The 16,964-nt window shown below is 37.3% G+C and overlaps 1 protein-coding gene across 1 annotated transcript in view; it reads right to left on the bottom strand.

Moving 5' to 3' along the window:
- Positions 1 to 16,964, bottom strand: part of BAZ1B (bromodomain adjacent to zinc finger domain 1B) — a 54,242-nt gene that overhangs the window by 23,449 nt on the left and 13,829 nt on the right. The window contains exons 4-7 of the mRNA XM_043454958.1: positions 14,946 to 15,147; positions 11,585 to 11,706; positions 9,396 to 9,593; positions 455 to 2,156 (exon numbers count right to left, since the gene is read on the bottom strand). Of these exons, the coding sequence (XP_043310893.1) occupies positions 455 to 2,156; positions 9,396 to 9,593; positions 11,585 to 11,706; positions 14,946 to 15,147 (2,224 nt within the window). The remainder of the gene's footprint in view (positions 1 to 454; positions 2,157 to 9,395; positions 9,594 to 11,584; positions 11,707 to 14,945; positions 15,148 to 16,964) is intronic.

Below are 16,964 nucleotides of genomic sequence, written 5' to 3'. Positions count from 1 at the left end.
TGCTAGAAAGCCCCCGGTTTTTATTTCCTTACATCTTAATAAAGGAAAGATTAATATCTGAGGTGGCGACCAAGCCGAGGACTTCAAATACCTTGTCATTCAATTGTTACAACAATCTTGAGCATATGAGGATGAGCAACTTGCTCAGAGAACTACATAGCTAAATCAGAGGTAGGGTTTACACCCAGACTGGCCCATTCCCAAGTTGTATGTTGTCTCTAGCACGTCTCTTTGTGGATGTGGTCCTTCACTAGAGCCAGAAAAGATGCCGCCACCACACTAACCCAAGTCAAACTATGCCTGTCAACCAGAATGCCTGGTTGAACACTCCTGCTAGACTCTTACACATGTAGGAGGAACTGGGTTATCACACACAAAAATAACTGCACAGTTGTGACAAATGAAGACACTACCATGACACCTTAGTGACTTCCATCTTTCCACAAGATTTTACCTTTCATTTCTCTCTCCTGAATCTCTCGCTCCTTCTTAGCCTGAATGGCAAGCAGTCGTCTGCTCTTCACAGCACTAATCATGTCTTCAGCTTCCATATCTACTTGGGGCTCAAACTTCACGACTTCTTTTTTCCTGTCAGCTTTGCCTAGCCCATTCTCCTCTTTTCCATTTTCTTTATTCCGGGCTTCCATTTCTTTCCGTTTCTGTTTCTCTGCTCTCTTCTTATCATTTTCTTCCTTCAACACAGCAAGCCGTTCCTTCCATAACTCTGCAGACATCTGCTGCCTGGTTTCCATGTGGTCCTGCACGGAGTATGTCATGAGAATCCGGTGGCAAAGGGCTGTCAAGATCTGCAGTTTCTCTTCTGATGTGAGTTCAAAAAATTCAGAGGTCTCCAGCTTTTCTAGGAACTCATCTTGGACCTCATTGTCCTCGAATGACGCAGAGTCTTTATTGTCGTCTGCGTCTGAGCCCTCGCTCTCTTCCTGAACATCAGATTTGCGCAAGCAGAGCCGAACCAGCTCTGACACAGAATGCAGGGTCAGAGGGATTTCTGACAGCTTCATTCCCAGTTCACCATAGTCTTCTGCTATTTCGTCTTGTAACAAGGTCTGCAGGAGGATGACCAACACTCTATTCAAGTATAAAAAGCCACCCTTCTCTGCGCTCAAGGCTTCCATGAGGGACACAGCAGTGATGGGATACTGGGCATCTGGTAGGAGTAACCCGGAGTAACAGCTCAAGAACTCCACCACCATGGCCACGTCCCCAAAGAGTGTGTTGGGCAGCCCCTCAGGGGTATCTACCAATTTAAATGTTGGAAGGGTTTTGCCAGTTAACTCTTGGTCCTCGTACCGCTTCTGTTTCTCAAGTCTCTCAAGCATTTCTTTCTCCCTCCGCTCCTTTGCTTTCTCCTTTAACTTCTCTTTCAGCTCCTCTCGTTTCTTTTTCAGATATTCTTTGCGCTGCTCTTCGGACATAGAAGCCCACCTCTTTTTGTGCTCTAGGAGCTCAAAGCGCTTCTGCACGAGACTCCGCAGTTCTTCCGGGAGGCGCGCCCTGTCTTCGCTGGAGAGGAGACGAGCTGTCTTGGAGATCACGCAGGACAGCGCGCTCTTCTTGTCCTCCCTGTCTTTGTTTTCCTTGTAGTAGGCGATGAGGTGCAGGGCAGCGGGAGGCAGGTGTTTGTGAGGCTTGCTAGAGGACCTGGGGGTGCCCCCGGAACTCCGTGGGGCTCGAGTCACCTTCTGAGTGCCTTTGGCCATGTCCAACAAAGTCATCTGTTTCATTTTGGTTTTAGGGGTCTTCAGGCCCTTCTTGGGAGATTTGGAATTCCCTGTGGATTTCTGTCCGTTCAAGATGCCTTTGCCTCTGCCCTTGGCTTTCAAAGGTTTGTCACTGTTCTTCCCTGACCTCTTGCCAGGTGGGCCTTTCTTAGGAATGTGAAAGTTGGCATGTAGCTTGTTGGGTGACATCATCTTCATCATTTCCTCCAGATGCTCCTCTGGAGATTTGGAATTCTTTGAATTCTTCACTTTGAGTGGCGAGCCATTCAAGGATTTTTTCAGGTGTACGTGACACCATAACTTAGGATTTAGTGGTGAACTGAGAGACGAGTTGTCTGTCTTGGATTTCTTTGAAGGCTTCCTGTCTGGAGATCCAGTATTCTTCCTTTTAGTAGATGGGTTGAGAGTCATATACTAGAATTTAAGAACAGAAGCAAAATTAATTTTAAAACCTAATTTAAAGAAATACTATTTAAGCATCCTAAAGGCCCTCTTCCCATCCACTCAGGTAAAGCTACATATTCATTCTCTTCACAGACACCCTGAGAAAACAAAGCCATGAATGTTAGCTAATATTTTATTTAGCCTTATCAACACAAAATTCTCCTGACACCAAGACTTAAAAGTCTATACTCCAGGATGTCCCTGGAGGTCCAGTGGTTAAGACTCCATGCTTCCACTGCAGGGACACAGGTTGGATCCCTGGTCAGGGAACTAAGATCCCACATGCCATGAAGCATGGCCAAAAAAAAAAAAAAAACCTATATCAGGCATTTCTGGTATGAGACTACTTTCTTACATATAGATTTTGAGTCTTTAAATACCTTAAAGAAATCTGTGAACTCTTTCCCCAGAAACATACAAAAATCATGTATACAATTTCAGAGTCCATGGGACCTAGATTAAGGACATTTGATCTGGATAATGGCAATATCTGATAAATCTTACAATATACTGCTCAAGACAGATTTGGATTTTTATCCTTTAAACCTCTGTTACAACTGGCAGTATTCTGTGCTTAGGATGAGAGAAAGTATACCATTTAAGTACTTTTGTTTAAATTCAGAAGCATATTTCCTTATGAAGAGTATCAGTAAGTATAGTAACAACAAAACACTGCTCACAAATAAAAAGCCTTCCTGATCCTGGCGTTCTGGCTCCCCACACCTCAAGAACCCATTTCCATGAATACATTGTTAACTACAAGTCTGATAAGTTTTCAACCTCATACAATTCTCTCCTTGATTGTCCTCTCACATCTTTCGAATTCACTCCCTTTAGCACCCCAACTACACAATCCTTCAATCCCAGCAGAACCATTAATTCATTAATTCTATCACATTTTTACCAATCTCACTTCTTCATCCTTTACCCAGATTAAATTCCAGTCAGTCATTCCAATCAACCTTACATAAATCTACAGTCCCCTTGCTCTATTGTATCTAGTCAGTCCTAGCCTGCATACGTTCAGCTTAAACATGACTAGAATAAAAGACACAAGGACAGTGTGTGGACTTACTTTAGATCTCCACCTTATCCCCATCATACAGAATTACTTAATAGGTTAGAATACAGTCAACCTATCATTCCACCACTGTTTCTACTTAGGTGTTTAAAACAAAAACACTGTTGATTTTGATGCTTTGAAAGAATATAATTACAGAGAGAAAAGCCTGGCAGTTAAACTACATGAAATAATAACCAAGCAATGAAAAAGTATCAATTCAAAAAAAAGTTACTGTCTTAAGTGATTAGAAGAAAGACTAGATAACCCCTAGAATACTTGACTTCTATCACCAAAAGCAGTTAAGCACACGGAAGGCACTCAGACACAGAGGAGTGTAACTTCAAGTTTCTGCCTTTAAAGGACTAACTTGTAAAGAGGCAGGCTGGAAGTAGTGGAGAAGACAGGCCAGGGGAGGTGAGACTACATGCAAGGAAACCACTGGAGACCATCAAATATGAAATTAGGACCCTTTAAAAGCCAACAGGGAAGAAAAATAAAATAAAATAAAAGCCAACAGGGAAAAGGCTATGGTGAAGTTAAGTCTCAGTGATCATACAGAACACTTATGCTCTTGTTAGGAGTAAACAAAACAGGTACAGTAAAATTTAATAACCTGTACTATAAAGCCAAATAAGATTTAAACATCAAGGATATATGATCATCAGAGAAACAAACTCCTAGAACCTAAGTTGCAGAAGAGGTAGAAATACGGTCTGTAATGAATGAGTGGACTACACTTAAGCAATCCTTCTGGCTAAGTTCTCTAACTTTAAAGGCCAATCTGCCCTTTAAGAACTATAAGCAACTGCAGGTTACCTCTCCCCTAGCAGGCTGTTTTTGTTCCTTGACCAAAACTGGATGTTCTGTTCCCCAATTATCCTCAGTATGGGCTAATAAAAAGGTTTCATAGTTTATAGAATATATACATTATCTGTGACTCAGGGCACATTTTCCCCAGAGGTAAGAATTTCCCAGTTCTAGTTCCCCAGAACTCTATTTCAAAATGTTAAAAAAAAATAAGCAAAGGTAACTTATTTAAGAGTCCATTCTTCTTGTGGGCAGAATAGCAACAAAACTTCAAAGAAAACAATTATTTCAGAGACCACCCTACAAATCACAGACTAAGGCCCAAAATTACCCTGTCAGGAATTAAAGATAAATACATGCTTTCCAAAAGTTAATCATCCACTTCAGCTAGACTTGGAAAATCTTCAGAGTATAGACATAACAGATTGATGCTTTTTCTAATGTGCAGGATAACAGATTATCTCTGAAGTCATTCCAAAAATTTATCACTAAAAAGGAGATGAGTATGAGACTTCATTTTTACATTTTTAATAGATATCTTGTAATAGGATCTATTATAATTGGGCCACTTTTTAATTTACTGATTACATTTCTATTTAAAAAGCCACTCAAGCATAAATTTAGCATAAATTTCTTCTCCTTAGAAGCACTGTATTAGGCAGAAATGATTATGCAAGAAAGAGCTGGGAGGATGGCTTAGCCATGAGATGGTCCAGTAGCCCATTTATAAGGTGTGTTTGTTTGCCAAGCCACACCATATATATATATGTATTTTTTTTTTTCTTAAAAATGAAAGAAATTAACTCACCCAACCCCCTCCCAAAAGGCCGGCTCCCCGCGTGAGCAGTCCTTCAGTAACTGGATCATCTCAGCATAGGGCATGCTGGGCAGCCACAGCCAGTGGGAGCCGGCATGGCTGGGCTCAGGGGGAATCTGAAAAAGTATAAAACCATGTATGTGCTAAGGGTCTACCCTGTCCCTCATTCAACAAAAGTAATCTACTAGAACAGTGCACCGAGAGGGAGAAAAGAACGGGCACCTGGATTAGCAGTATTATAGCTTTTCCAGCAAAGGCCCTTCTTAACTGATAAACGGGAAAAAATTATTTATGTCTCAGGAACACAAGAGGTTATACAATTCCACAATTGTGTCTACAATTCCACACTTGTTCCCTGTCACCTGGAACAAACCACCACCACAAATAAGGAAATCTAATAAGATAAAAATGAATAAACATATTTATAGCAGCTCATTCAGATGCTAAATTTAACTTAATAGTTAGCAGTAAGAACCTTGAATTAGAAAACTCTGGCAATCCATATTCTGATTCTTATTTCACTCTTCTCATTTGCCCAAGGGACCGTGTTAGGAGTTTCAAGATAACATTCAGAGTGGGCTTGTCTCGATCTCCTGATGCTTTTATCAGCAAATGTGTGAAATGTGTTACAATACAATAGTTTTAAGTGCTCTGAAAATCATTTTATTTTTTAAAATACTTCAGCTCTAGTCTCTATTCATAACCAAACTTCACAAACCAAAATTTATTCAAAGAAAAATCTTAGGACTATTAACACTTGAAATATCAGTTATTAGGATAAGAAATATCAAAACGTACAAGAATTAAGTATCACTAGTAATGAGACAAAATTACACCACGTGCCTTCTGATATGATTCACTGAGAATACAACAACAATTCTGTGGTATTTCTAAGCATGAGGATATAAACTCAAATTGAGGAGCATTATGCAAAATAATTGACTTGTGTTCTTTAAAATGTCAAGGTTTTTAAAAGACAATGGACAACTGAGATTAGAGAAGACAAGAGACGTAACAGGTAAAGGTAATACATGATACTACATTAAATCCTACTGGGGCCAAGACAAAATTTGTTTGGCTAAAAGGATGTTATTGGGACAATTAGCAAAATCAGAGTTAAAGCTGTGACTCCCTTCCTTCCACACCGACAGCACTCTCGCAGACATGGGGCCATTCCTAAAGCCTGCTGGACTCTCTGCAGTCAGTGGCACAAGCACCAGGCCACAGGGAGACACAGTCCAAGAAGCACAAGGAGTCTCTATTCTCCAGAGAAAGAAGAGTTATGACAGGAAGCAGAGTGGCTGTGGTGGACAGACTTAGCTGGTTTTCCAGAGAAAGGCTAAAACCACAAAGAAGATTTTGCAGAGGCTTGAATGCACTGAGCCCAACTACAGATCTAAGAGAATGCTGGCTGTTAAGAGATACATGCATTTTGAGCTGGGAGGACATAAGAGAAAAATCCAAAGTGATTCAGTTCTAAGCTTCTTATTTTATTATGAAGATAATAAAATCTTGAGATTATGGTCACTTAAAAAACTCTAGATCAGGTAACAGTATTGCTATGATGCTAATTTCTTGATTTTGGTAATTGTACCACAGTTATTAATAGAAAATATCCTTGTCTTTTAAGAAACACATATTCAAGTATTTTGCAAAATGGCATCCTATCTTATAACCTACTACCAACGGCTCAGAAAAAAATTTGTGTGTGAAGAGAAAAAAAATAAATGTGGTAAATATTAACATCTGAGGAATCTACCTGAAGAATACACAGAAATTCTTTGTAGTATATGTCAGTTTTTCTGCATGAAATTATTTCAAAATAAAATGCTTTATACATGTATTAAGAATCATATTAAACCAATCCAAATTATTTTAGGACTTCAAATGTCTTAAAAAGTATTATTTTCTTGTTGTCTCTATCCAAATGTTTCCCTACTAGGATATACCAGCTCAAAATAAGAGTTCAAAACATTATGGACAGGGAATTCCCTAGCAGTCCACTGGTTAGGACCCTGTGTTGCCACTTCAGGGGGCGTGGGTTCAATCCCTGATCATCCTGCTTGCTGTGAGGCAAAAAAAAAAAAAAAAAATTATGGACAGACCAACAAAACACTACAGCGGCAATGTATTACAAGAGGGAAATGAGCTAAGATGGCTGATTTCATCTTAGATGAACGTTATTTTATTATTCAGGTGCCTTATAAATCATTCCTCCAAGTCATTAGGCCTACAAAATGTTTTCCCTAAACTCAACTGTCAGCTGCATTTTTCTCAATGAACAGAACTTCTTAAAGAAATGAATTCACTAGCCATATACATATTATACCTGTGCTAAACATCACAGGATATAAGATGAGTAAAACAGTTCTTAATCTCAAGTAAATTATGTTCTAAGGTTTACAAGACCACAAACACATGCCTATCACCACATCAGGCTCTGCTCAGATAGCACTCAAAAATTCCACTTTTCCAAATAATTTCCCTCTCTCCCACTTAAGCTCTCCCCGTCAGTCCTTTCCTGACACCATTACTCACAGCTTGCTTTCTCTCTCCAGACCTCATCTCTCTCTCCAGTAGTTGTATTCAGCAGCCTCCCAAAACACTAAATTCTACTAAACCAAAGACAAAAAAATTTTTAACCTATTGCTTTTGGTTCTGATTTTAATGTAGGTGTTACTGAAGCAAGCACAAACCCATTGCCTTTGGGATAGGCAGATCACAAGTGATCAACTTTAATTCTCCATGAATTATTTTAAATTTCCTTTAGATCAGGAAAGAATCCAAAGCACTCTTTCATGGTCTTCTTATCTGTGCCTTAAGTATATTCTGTCTTGGCTGTGACGCCAAAAAGTTTTTTAAGACAGCTGACTTTAATAAAAAGGAAAAATAAACATATATAAACTCAAAAAAGAAAAATCAGTGAAATATCACATAGTATTGGGGAATAAGAAATTACTCTTTAGGGATGCAAAATACATAATAAGGTAAGTATATGCTCTTAATTTGTAGACTGGTTATCTTATATGACTCCCCATTTCTCTAAGTAGAATCACTGTCTTCTTACAGCAGTTTAGTCTAAACAAGCTTGTACTCCCTAGTCTCCAACTGAATTATAGACAAATTTCATTACGTTAATATTTTAAGCTCTCATTAGAAAGTTTCAGAATAGCCAATTTCTTCAGAAATTGCTTTTCAACAGATAAATTCCTGGAATTCTAAGTCTCTGGCTCCTATAATAAGTATGGATCAGTTTTTTTGTTCTAATAAAACCCAGAGACCTTTTATCCATAAACAGTCTTTCTTTCATGTTATTCATATTATTTGAATCACTAAACTAAATTACATAAAAGACAACTGTAAAATTTTAAGAGAGGAAAATGTTTAAGGACTTAGAAGATTCAAGTCTTAAAACTCATTTAGAGATGATTTTATATAGAACTGTTTATCTTTGCTTGATCATGCTGGCCTAGAATAAAAAAACATGGTAATGCTAAACCATGGTTGGAGGTCTTTTCCAAGGTTTGAAAAAATGTATGTATTTCTCAACATACTTTTGCTAGCGATATCAACATAAGATAATTGACATAATTTAGTTGTATGACTCACTTGTAAGATATCCTTAGTTTTTCATAATTACAAGGAAGAGATAAAAAGAGAAATCCTGAATTCTGACTTAGTTTTAATGCACCAGCTGCCCTCTGCTGATCACATTCTGGCCCAGAGATCAAGATGAAATATCAGTATGTAAATAAGTAAATTTATCAACAAAAGGAAATATAAATACTCTCAACACCCACATTTAAAAAATATCATTGAAGAAACCCTGAGATGGAAAAGGAAATCAGAAATCCAAGGCCAATGTCTTAGCTTCTGTCATTTACTTTCTGCTGGTTCTAATTACACTAGTCTCAGTTTCCCCATCTGGAAAATAAGATTAATACAGATATACCATATGATTTCATCAGAATATTGTGAAAACCCAATGAGATAATTAAAGGGAAAAAAAACAGAGGGGAATGTTAGATTTTCTACTAATTCTTTTCAAAGATGTCAGTATATTTGACCTTATCTGACAATACAAATATCAGCTTTCATTTTTAGCAATCAATTTGCAAAATATTTTCAACACCATACCTCATTCCAAGAAAGATCTGAGACAAAAAAGCACATGCTAGCCTCCAACTAATAAAATAAATAAATAAATTAATTAAATAAATAAATAAATAAAAGTTAAAAACTACTTTAAAAAAAAAAAAAAAAGCACATGCATGTTTCTTTAATTATGCAACCACAGTAAAAATAAGTCATATTAGAAGAAGAGATATTCAATGCAACCTCTCTCCTACCAACCCCAATATCACAACCTAAATGAAATAGACACATGTGAAAAAATTTTGAATTCATTATTTAAAATTACAGTTTAAAATCTACTGTAAATCTAATCCTATTGGAGCCATCAGAGAAAATAAATTCATTTAATAGTGTCCTATCCTTCTGTCCAAAAATTAAGGTGCCTTACCTTGTATGGATCAAGCAGAAAGTCACTGAACTTGCTAGGCAAGGAGTATTTCTTCACTAACTCATCTTCCACCACCCAAGGGGCATTTTCACCCGTGCCAGCCCGTAACGCATTGTGCCGTATAAAGTATCGAAGTATCTCCTTATTTGGTGGGCGTTCTGTACGAATCAAGCTGTCTGCTGGCACATTACTGATGATCTAAATTAACAAACAAAAATAACTCATTACTGGGGTCAAAAGCAATTAACCAATGAGAACAAAGATCTATACTTTCTCCAGAGAACTCCTAATTCCACCTATGAAATAGGGTTATCACCTTTTTCAGAGACAGAACGTTAATATATCTCTAGTCAATTTGTCAACATGTATCAAAGTCAGAAAAATGTATATATCCATTGTCCACAATTCCTCTTATTAAGAATTTAGAAATAAATGGACAGTCATCATCAACTGCTTACAAAAGGTGGGGCGGGGGGGGGGAGGGAAAATACATAAAGGTATATCCATAAAGGACTCATTTTTCAAATTAAAATATCCACATAGACACTATGCAGACATGGGGGCGAAGAGTTTCTCAATCAGGACAGAGTTATCAGAATCATCTAGGGTGCTATTACAAGGCAGATGCCTGGGCCTCATCCCAAAGCTACTGAATCAGAAGAATTTGTGGTGGTGAAATCTGGAAATCTGCATTTTTAATAAACTACCTTGGTGACTATCATACATACTTAACAACCTGAGAATACTGTTTTGGAAGAAAATTTAATGATACTCATACCGTAAATGAAAAAAGCAAGTTACAAAATATTATATACTGAATAGTCCCACTTTTGAGAGTCATTTAAAAGGTAGCCACCCATTAACTACATCTATATTCACCAATTATCTTCTCTAAGTATGGGATCAGAGATACCTTTTTTCTTATTTGTATTTTGTTTTTCTATAAAACCGTATTTCACAGTAAACCATACTTACTACATGTGAACCAAACAAGTTACAATCATCAATAAGAAAACAAACGTTAATTAGGGAAGTGATTGAGACTTGCTAGCCATGTTTTTAGCAACCCACCTTGCTGAATGGGACATAAAACATTTAGTAAAATAAAATGTATTTAACACCCAATTTAAAATATAAAGAAATCCTGATAATGCAATTAAGTCTTCAGATCACTAACTATAAAACAAATGATTCAAAATGAAATAAGACTTGTCAACATTTTGACGTGGGGGAAAGAAACAACACTCTAAAAGAGGCTTTCTCAGGCCTTAGCGCCTTCCTCTATAAACCGGTAAACAGGGAGACAAGCGTGCAGCTGCCTTCCCCACCTAGCTGCCCCACTTCTTCCTAATGATAAGACTTTATACATACGGAAATACAAGTACCCGAAACAACATGCCACGTTTCATGAAATCTAAGATGTTATTAACAAAAGACACATTACTTTATGTACCACAAAGAAAAAAATTCTTGCCAACTGATATTAAGATATATCCTGATTCCAAAAGATACATAGATAAACAAAGTCCTAATGTATAGCACAGGAAATTATATTCAGTATCTTTTAATAAACTACAATGAAAAAGAATATACATATATATGCATAACTGAATCACTGTGCTGTACATCAGAAACTAACACAACACTGTAAATCAACTATACTTCCGTTTAAAAAAAAGATACATCCTGATTCTGGGCATGTAAAAATATGGGAGTTGAACATCTCAGCATCAATAATACATAGTACTAAGTTACTTAAACAGTATTTACCATTTTAGATGATTAGCTCCAGAGATTCCTTGTAAGAGCACTGGTTAGAGTTAACTCAGTTTTTGAGCTTATTTTATTACAAATAGCTCTACTTTTAACTGGGAAGAGCTATTTCCTCAGGAAGTCCATAACCACTGGAAACAGATTATTATTTTTTTTAGACAACTAACTTTGAAGCTCAAATGCAAATTACTCTTACACTCTAATAATTCCTATTAGAAAGGAAAAAGCATGTGCTCTCCTAGAAAAGAAAATTCAATTTAACTTAAAGTCTTAATTACAAAGACCAGAAAACCACTCAGAATTTGTTGTAGAAACAAATTCATTCACACAACACATCTTCTATGAGAAAACTAGCTCTTCGATCCTTTCTTAAACAATACTATGTGTTAGAGGCTCAATATAAAGTGTCAACTAACCTTATCTTCATTCTGTAGCTTCACATCATATTTGTGAGGCAGAAATTTTGGAGGAGCCCATTTCCTCTCTCCTTTTTTTAATGAAGTAGGAAGTTTTCGTGGAGATCTGCGTGCTCTGTCGTCTAGTCAAATCAACAGAAAGTTAGTGAAAAAAAAAATAATTCTTTTAATTCTGCCCATTCATTGATTAACAATAACCTTACTGAACACGTACTCTGCAACCAGGCACCGAGTGATGGGACCCAAAGATAAACTGTAAAGCCTTTACCTCAAGTAGCTAAAGTCTATGGGAGGAGTCAATAATAATTACAATACAATGAGGAAAATACTATAATAGAGATTGGTATAGAAAATTACTACAGGGAGAAAAACACTCAAAAAGAGAGAAGTATGAATTTAGTCTGGAAGACAGGTAGGGAAGGCCTAGAAAGAACATGACCTGTTCAGAGACTACAAATAATGAGATATGGGTGAATATGATCTACATTATAATTAAAAAAAAAAAAATCAGATTATAGGACTTCCCTAGTGGCCCAGTGGTTAAGACTCCAGGGGGCACAGGTTCAATCCCTGGTCAGGAAGCTAAGATCCCACATGCCACCTAGTATGGCCAAAAAAAAAGAAATTAGACTAAAGAGGTAAGTAGAGGTTTATAAATTATAATGAACCTTGCACAACACTTAAATAGACTGGAATTTGTCTTACGGGCACTAGGGAAACAAAGGATTTTTGATCTAACTAACCAGATGTACATTTTGGAAAGAGAACTAATGTGAAAAATTAAGAAAAGGAAAAAACACTTTCAGCAGTGAGAAAATGAGTAAAATGGGAAGGTGAAACTGAAGAAAGGAAATCAGAAGATATAATCATAAACATCTGAATTTATGTATCAGGAATGGTGAAGCGAACAGCTGAGACGACAGACCTGGTAACCAACTAGATGTGGGAGATGCTACAGGCTTCCCAGTGTTCTGCCTTAGAAACCAAGTAGATGTGTTGAAAAATGAAAAGACAGGACAAAATCATATGAAAACAAACAAAATCTAAAGGAACAGCAGTGGGGAGAGGAAGCAAAAAAAAAAATAGTTGGAGAAAAAGGAGACCCTGATAGTAAATAAACTAAAAATGAGAGTGACCAGTAGTGTTAAATACAAAAATAAAGCACACTAAGAAGAAAACAGTGGGTTTGGCAATTAGGAGTCACCTAAAACCTTCCCAGGAACAGTTTCAGGAGTAAAGCAGCACAAGTTAACAGCATAAGGAATAACTGACGGTCAAAAAGGGGAGACAACATTATCAAGAATTTTGGCTTGAATGAGTAAGTCAGAAAGAGAACAGGATCAAGGAAAAGTATGTTTTGCTTTTGGAAAATGGGACTTCATTTATAAGTTGAGAATAACCATTCAAGAGCACTGCAGTGCAGAATAATAAAGTTAACCCAATCCTGAGAAAGCATGAAGGAATGGAATTCAGAGCAGGTATTGTGACCAAGAGGAAGGATAGTTCTTTTCTGATAGAGGACCACAGCAATTCATTACAATGAGGTTAAGAATACAAAGCTGAGAAGTTCCTGCCTAGTACATTTTCCTCCCATAAAGTAGAAGGAAGGTTACCTTGTAAGAAAACATTTTGAATACTGGAATTTGTCTATCATATTTCTATGGAAATGCTAATCAGTTTCCCCTGGAAAACATTCAGAGTACATTGTAACATTCTTTAGCCCGTCTACTTCTGCCACCTGATGCGAACTGACCCATTTGAAAAGACCCTGATGCTGGGAAAGATTGAAGGCAGGAGGAGAAGGGGACAACAGGGGATGAGATGGTTGGATGACATCACCGACTCAATGGACATGAGTTTGAGTAAACTCTGGGAGCTGGCAATGGACAGGGAGGCCTGGTGTGCTGCAGTCCATGGGGTCGCAAAGAGTCAGACACGATTGAGCGACTGAACTGAGCCCGCCTACCATTCTTTCCACAGACTAGCAATAACATTATATCCCCAAACTGAAACCTAAACTAAGGCATATAACATCCTAAAAAAGAAGCCAAAGTCTAAAACTAGGGGTTCCTAAGTACACAATGCTCAAGGAATAAAACTAACAGCTGTAACACATTACTGGTATTCTGATGATCTGATTCTATGATCTTTTATTTTTGGCCTAGCTTGGAGGGATCCCAGCTCCCCTGATCAGGGATCAAACCAGTGCCTCCTGCGGTGGAAGCGCAGAGTCCTAACCATTGGACCACTAGGGAAGTCCCTTCCAATGATCTGATTCTAGTAGTGTCAGAAGACATATCATCAGTCAATCCTTAACCAAAACACTTATCAACCTCAAGTCTTGGGTATGTAAGTAAAACTTCAGTAGCAAAAAGAAGGAAAAGAGAAACTGAAAAAACTTGATATCAGCATTCATAATACAGAGTGAAAAAACTGAAGCATCAACAACTGAGGTGGACTCATTACAGCAGTCTCAGAAGTCCTCGGGACAAGAAAGGACATCCCTTTAAAACCATCTGCACATGCCCCAAACATAAGGAGATACAAAATAGAATGGAAGACATACAGCATAACACTCTAAGGAAATGTTCTAATTCAAACTTTGTAATAGTTACATAATGAGGTAAAATTTGATCCTCTGATAGTCAAGAGGAGGAAGCTCAATATATTCAAACCATTTGAATACTCATATCTTCAGAGATAGAAGAAGTCTATCCCAGTTAAATTCCTAATTGACACAGATTTTTTTAAAAAGGAGGAGGAGGGAGGGAGGCCTCAGAGGATAAATGATTTTCCCAATGTGTAATGTCTCAGTTCTTGAACTTTCAAAACATTATGTTAGGTATCCAGGTCCCTAAAAATTACTTTTAGACATCACAGTGCTTCAGAATTCTGGCAGTTCCCATCTGAGAAGGAATGTGAATTACAGATAACAGACAAAAGGAAGTATCTCAAAACCATCACACTGGCTTGCAATGTGAAGAGAAACAGGGATTAGAATTTATCCCTCCTACTCAGATCATCCCCCTCCTACTCAGATCATCCACGCATATATACATAATTCCAACTTAAAGAGAAAAAGAAAGCAAACCTTCTTTCCCATCTTGAGTAGCTTGGTATGTGCACACAGATTTCCAAGCAACTAGAGGAAATGACTTCCCAATGTCTTAATTGTGAAAGGAGATTTAAATCCTGAGTCACAGTATACGTATGCTTTCCAAACCATAAACAAACAAAAGCATGTCTATCTAACAACAAAATTCAATTACAAACTGAGTTGTAAGAGAACTAAAAAAGATCTGTGCATAATAAAATAAGCAGAGTTGCACAGCTCAGTAAGGAAAGACAGTATCATACATACTAATACTCTCTCTCCTTCCTTCCTCTTCTTTCCCAATTGCCTCCTTCTTCTGATGGTCCTGAGCCATTTGGCTAGAATTCTCTTTGTCACTTGAAGGAGAGTCACAGGAGCCATCAGATTTCTTCTCAGTGGCCTCTTCATCTACTTTCTCCAAAGGATGAATCTTAACAATCCTCACTTTGAGCATTTTTTCCTTCCCAACCTATAAGAAGATAGGAGAGAGAGTCAAAGATAATAATTAAGAACTAGAAACCTAAAGGTAACGGTGATACACCTTCCACATCACCTGACCAAAAAAGTACATGAAAACTCTAAAGGAGCTAAGTACAGTGATTTTTTCCCCAACTTTATTTCCCAGACCTCTAGTTTGAAATAGGACATCTTAAAAAAATAAAATGATCACCATCTAGTTCATAGTTCATGTACCAATGTATTAAGGCCAAAGGGTAACTACTATACAAACCTGATATATGTAAACAAGTTCAAGAATTTCCATTTTCTAAAAAAGTCAATTATATATGGATAGCCAATTATTCCAGAACCATTTATTGAAGACTATCTTTTCTTCACTTTAATTACCTTTCCACCTCTATCAAAAATCAGACTATAATTGTGTGTGTGCACATGCAAGCATGCATGTGCACATGTGTCTATTTCTGGATGCTATTCTGTTCCACTGATGTATTTGCCTATGTTTATACCAAACTATACCATCTTAATATTTTAAAATAAGGTTCAAAATCAGAGAGCATTAGGATTCTACTTTTGCTGTTCTTTTTCAAAGTTCTGGCTAGATTCTTTGCATTAAAATCATTCTGAAATTTTTTATCCAATCTGACAATCTCTACCTTTTAATTGAAGTTTTAAAACATTTATGTCTGGAAAAGAAAATGGCAACCCACTCCAGTATTCCTGCCTGGAAAATCCCACAGATGGAAGAGCCTGGTGGTCTAGAGCCCACTGGGTTGCAAAGAGTTGGACACTGAGCAACTTTCACCTTAGAACATTTATATTACATGTAACTATAGATATTGTTAGTTATTTTCTATTTGGTTTCATCAAAACTAAAAACGCCTGCTCTTCTAAAGACACTGTTAAGAGAATAAAAATACAAGTCCTAGATTGGAACAAAAAAAGCATATATATAGCAAAGGATTTGTATCCAGAAAATATAAATAAGTCTCACAACTTAAAAACAAGAAAATAATCCCATTTAAATTAAATTTTAAAATGGAGGAAGATTTGAACAGACATTTCACCAAAGGAAACACAAATAAAAGGATAACAACAAGCAGAAAAGGTGCTCAACATTATCAGTTATTAAAAGAGAAAATACTCAAGAATAAAAACCCTAGTCAAAGAGCATATTGTATTCAATAATGCCAAAGCAGTTACTGAAATAGTTAGCAATGAATGAGCAGCTCCACAGTCTTGTCAAAACTTGGCATTATTTTAACTTTTCTTTATTCACTAGTCAGATGTGCATAAATGATCTCACTGTGGTTTCCATTTGACTTTCTAGATTACTAATGAATATAAACATCTTTTCATACGTTTACAGACACACCTCTCTCCCTCTTCTGGAACTCCTCCTCTTCCACCTTGCAGTATCTTCCTTTTCACCACTCAAGTCCATCTCCAGTCTCCTCTACCTTGCTCTGTGCTGAAACAGGCTGACCTTCATGAACTACGTCAAAGGGCTCCTCTCTCCCTAGGTTTTGATGAGTTCAGTCCGTGGGGAGCATAAGTAGGAAATCACGGCGTGAAAGAAAGGTGCCACTGGCATTCTCCTGACTGTCAGCCTTAGCAGGCTGGTTACCTCTCACTAGACCAAAGCACTTTTCTACAATTACATTATTCTCTCCTAGTTCCAGTAACCTTCCCTTCCCTCATTTACTCGGAGTTTAGAAGCAGTAAAGCCTCTCCCCTATTGATTGCCATGAGGTACTTAACCTTTTCTTGTTGGTTTTCCTTGACCTAGATCAGACTGTGATCTGAAGTTTCTTTTTCAAACTCAAT

The sequence above is a fragment of the Cervus canadensis genome, chromosome 32, assembly GCF_019320065.1.
Source record: "Cervus canadensis isolate Bull #8, Minnesota chromosome 32, ASM1932006v1, whole genome shotgun sequence".
Taxonomy (NCBI): Eukaryota; Metazoa; Chordata; class Mammalia; order Artiodactyla; family Cervidae; genus Cervus; species Cervus canadensis.
Note: the sequence above shows the minus strand (reverse complement) of the source record. Positions and strands in the feature narration are given on the sequence as shown.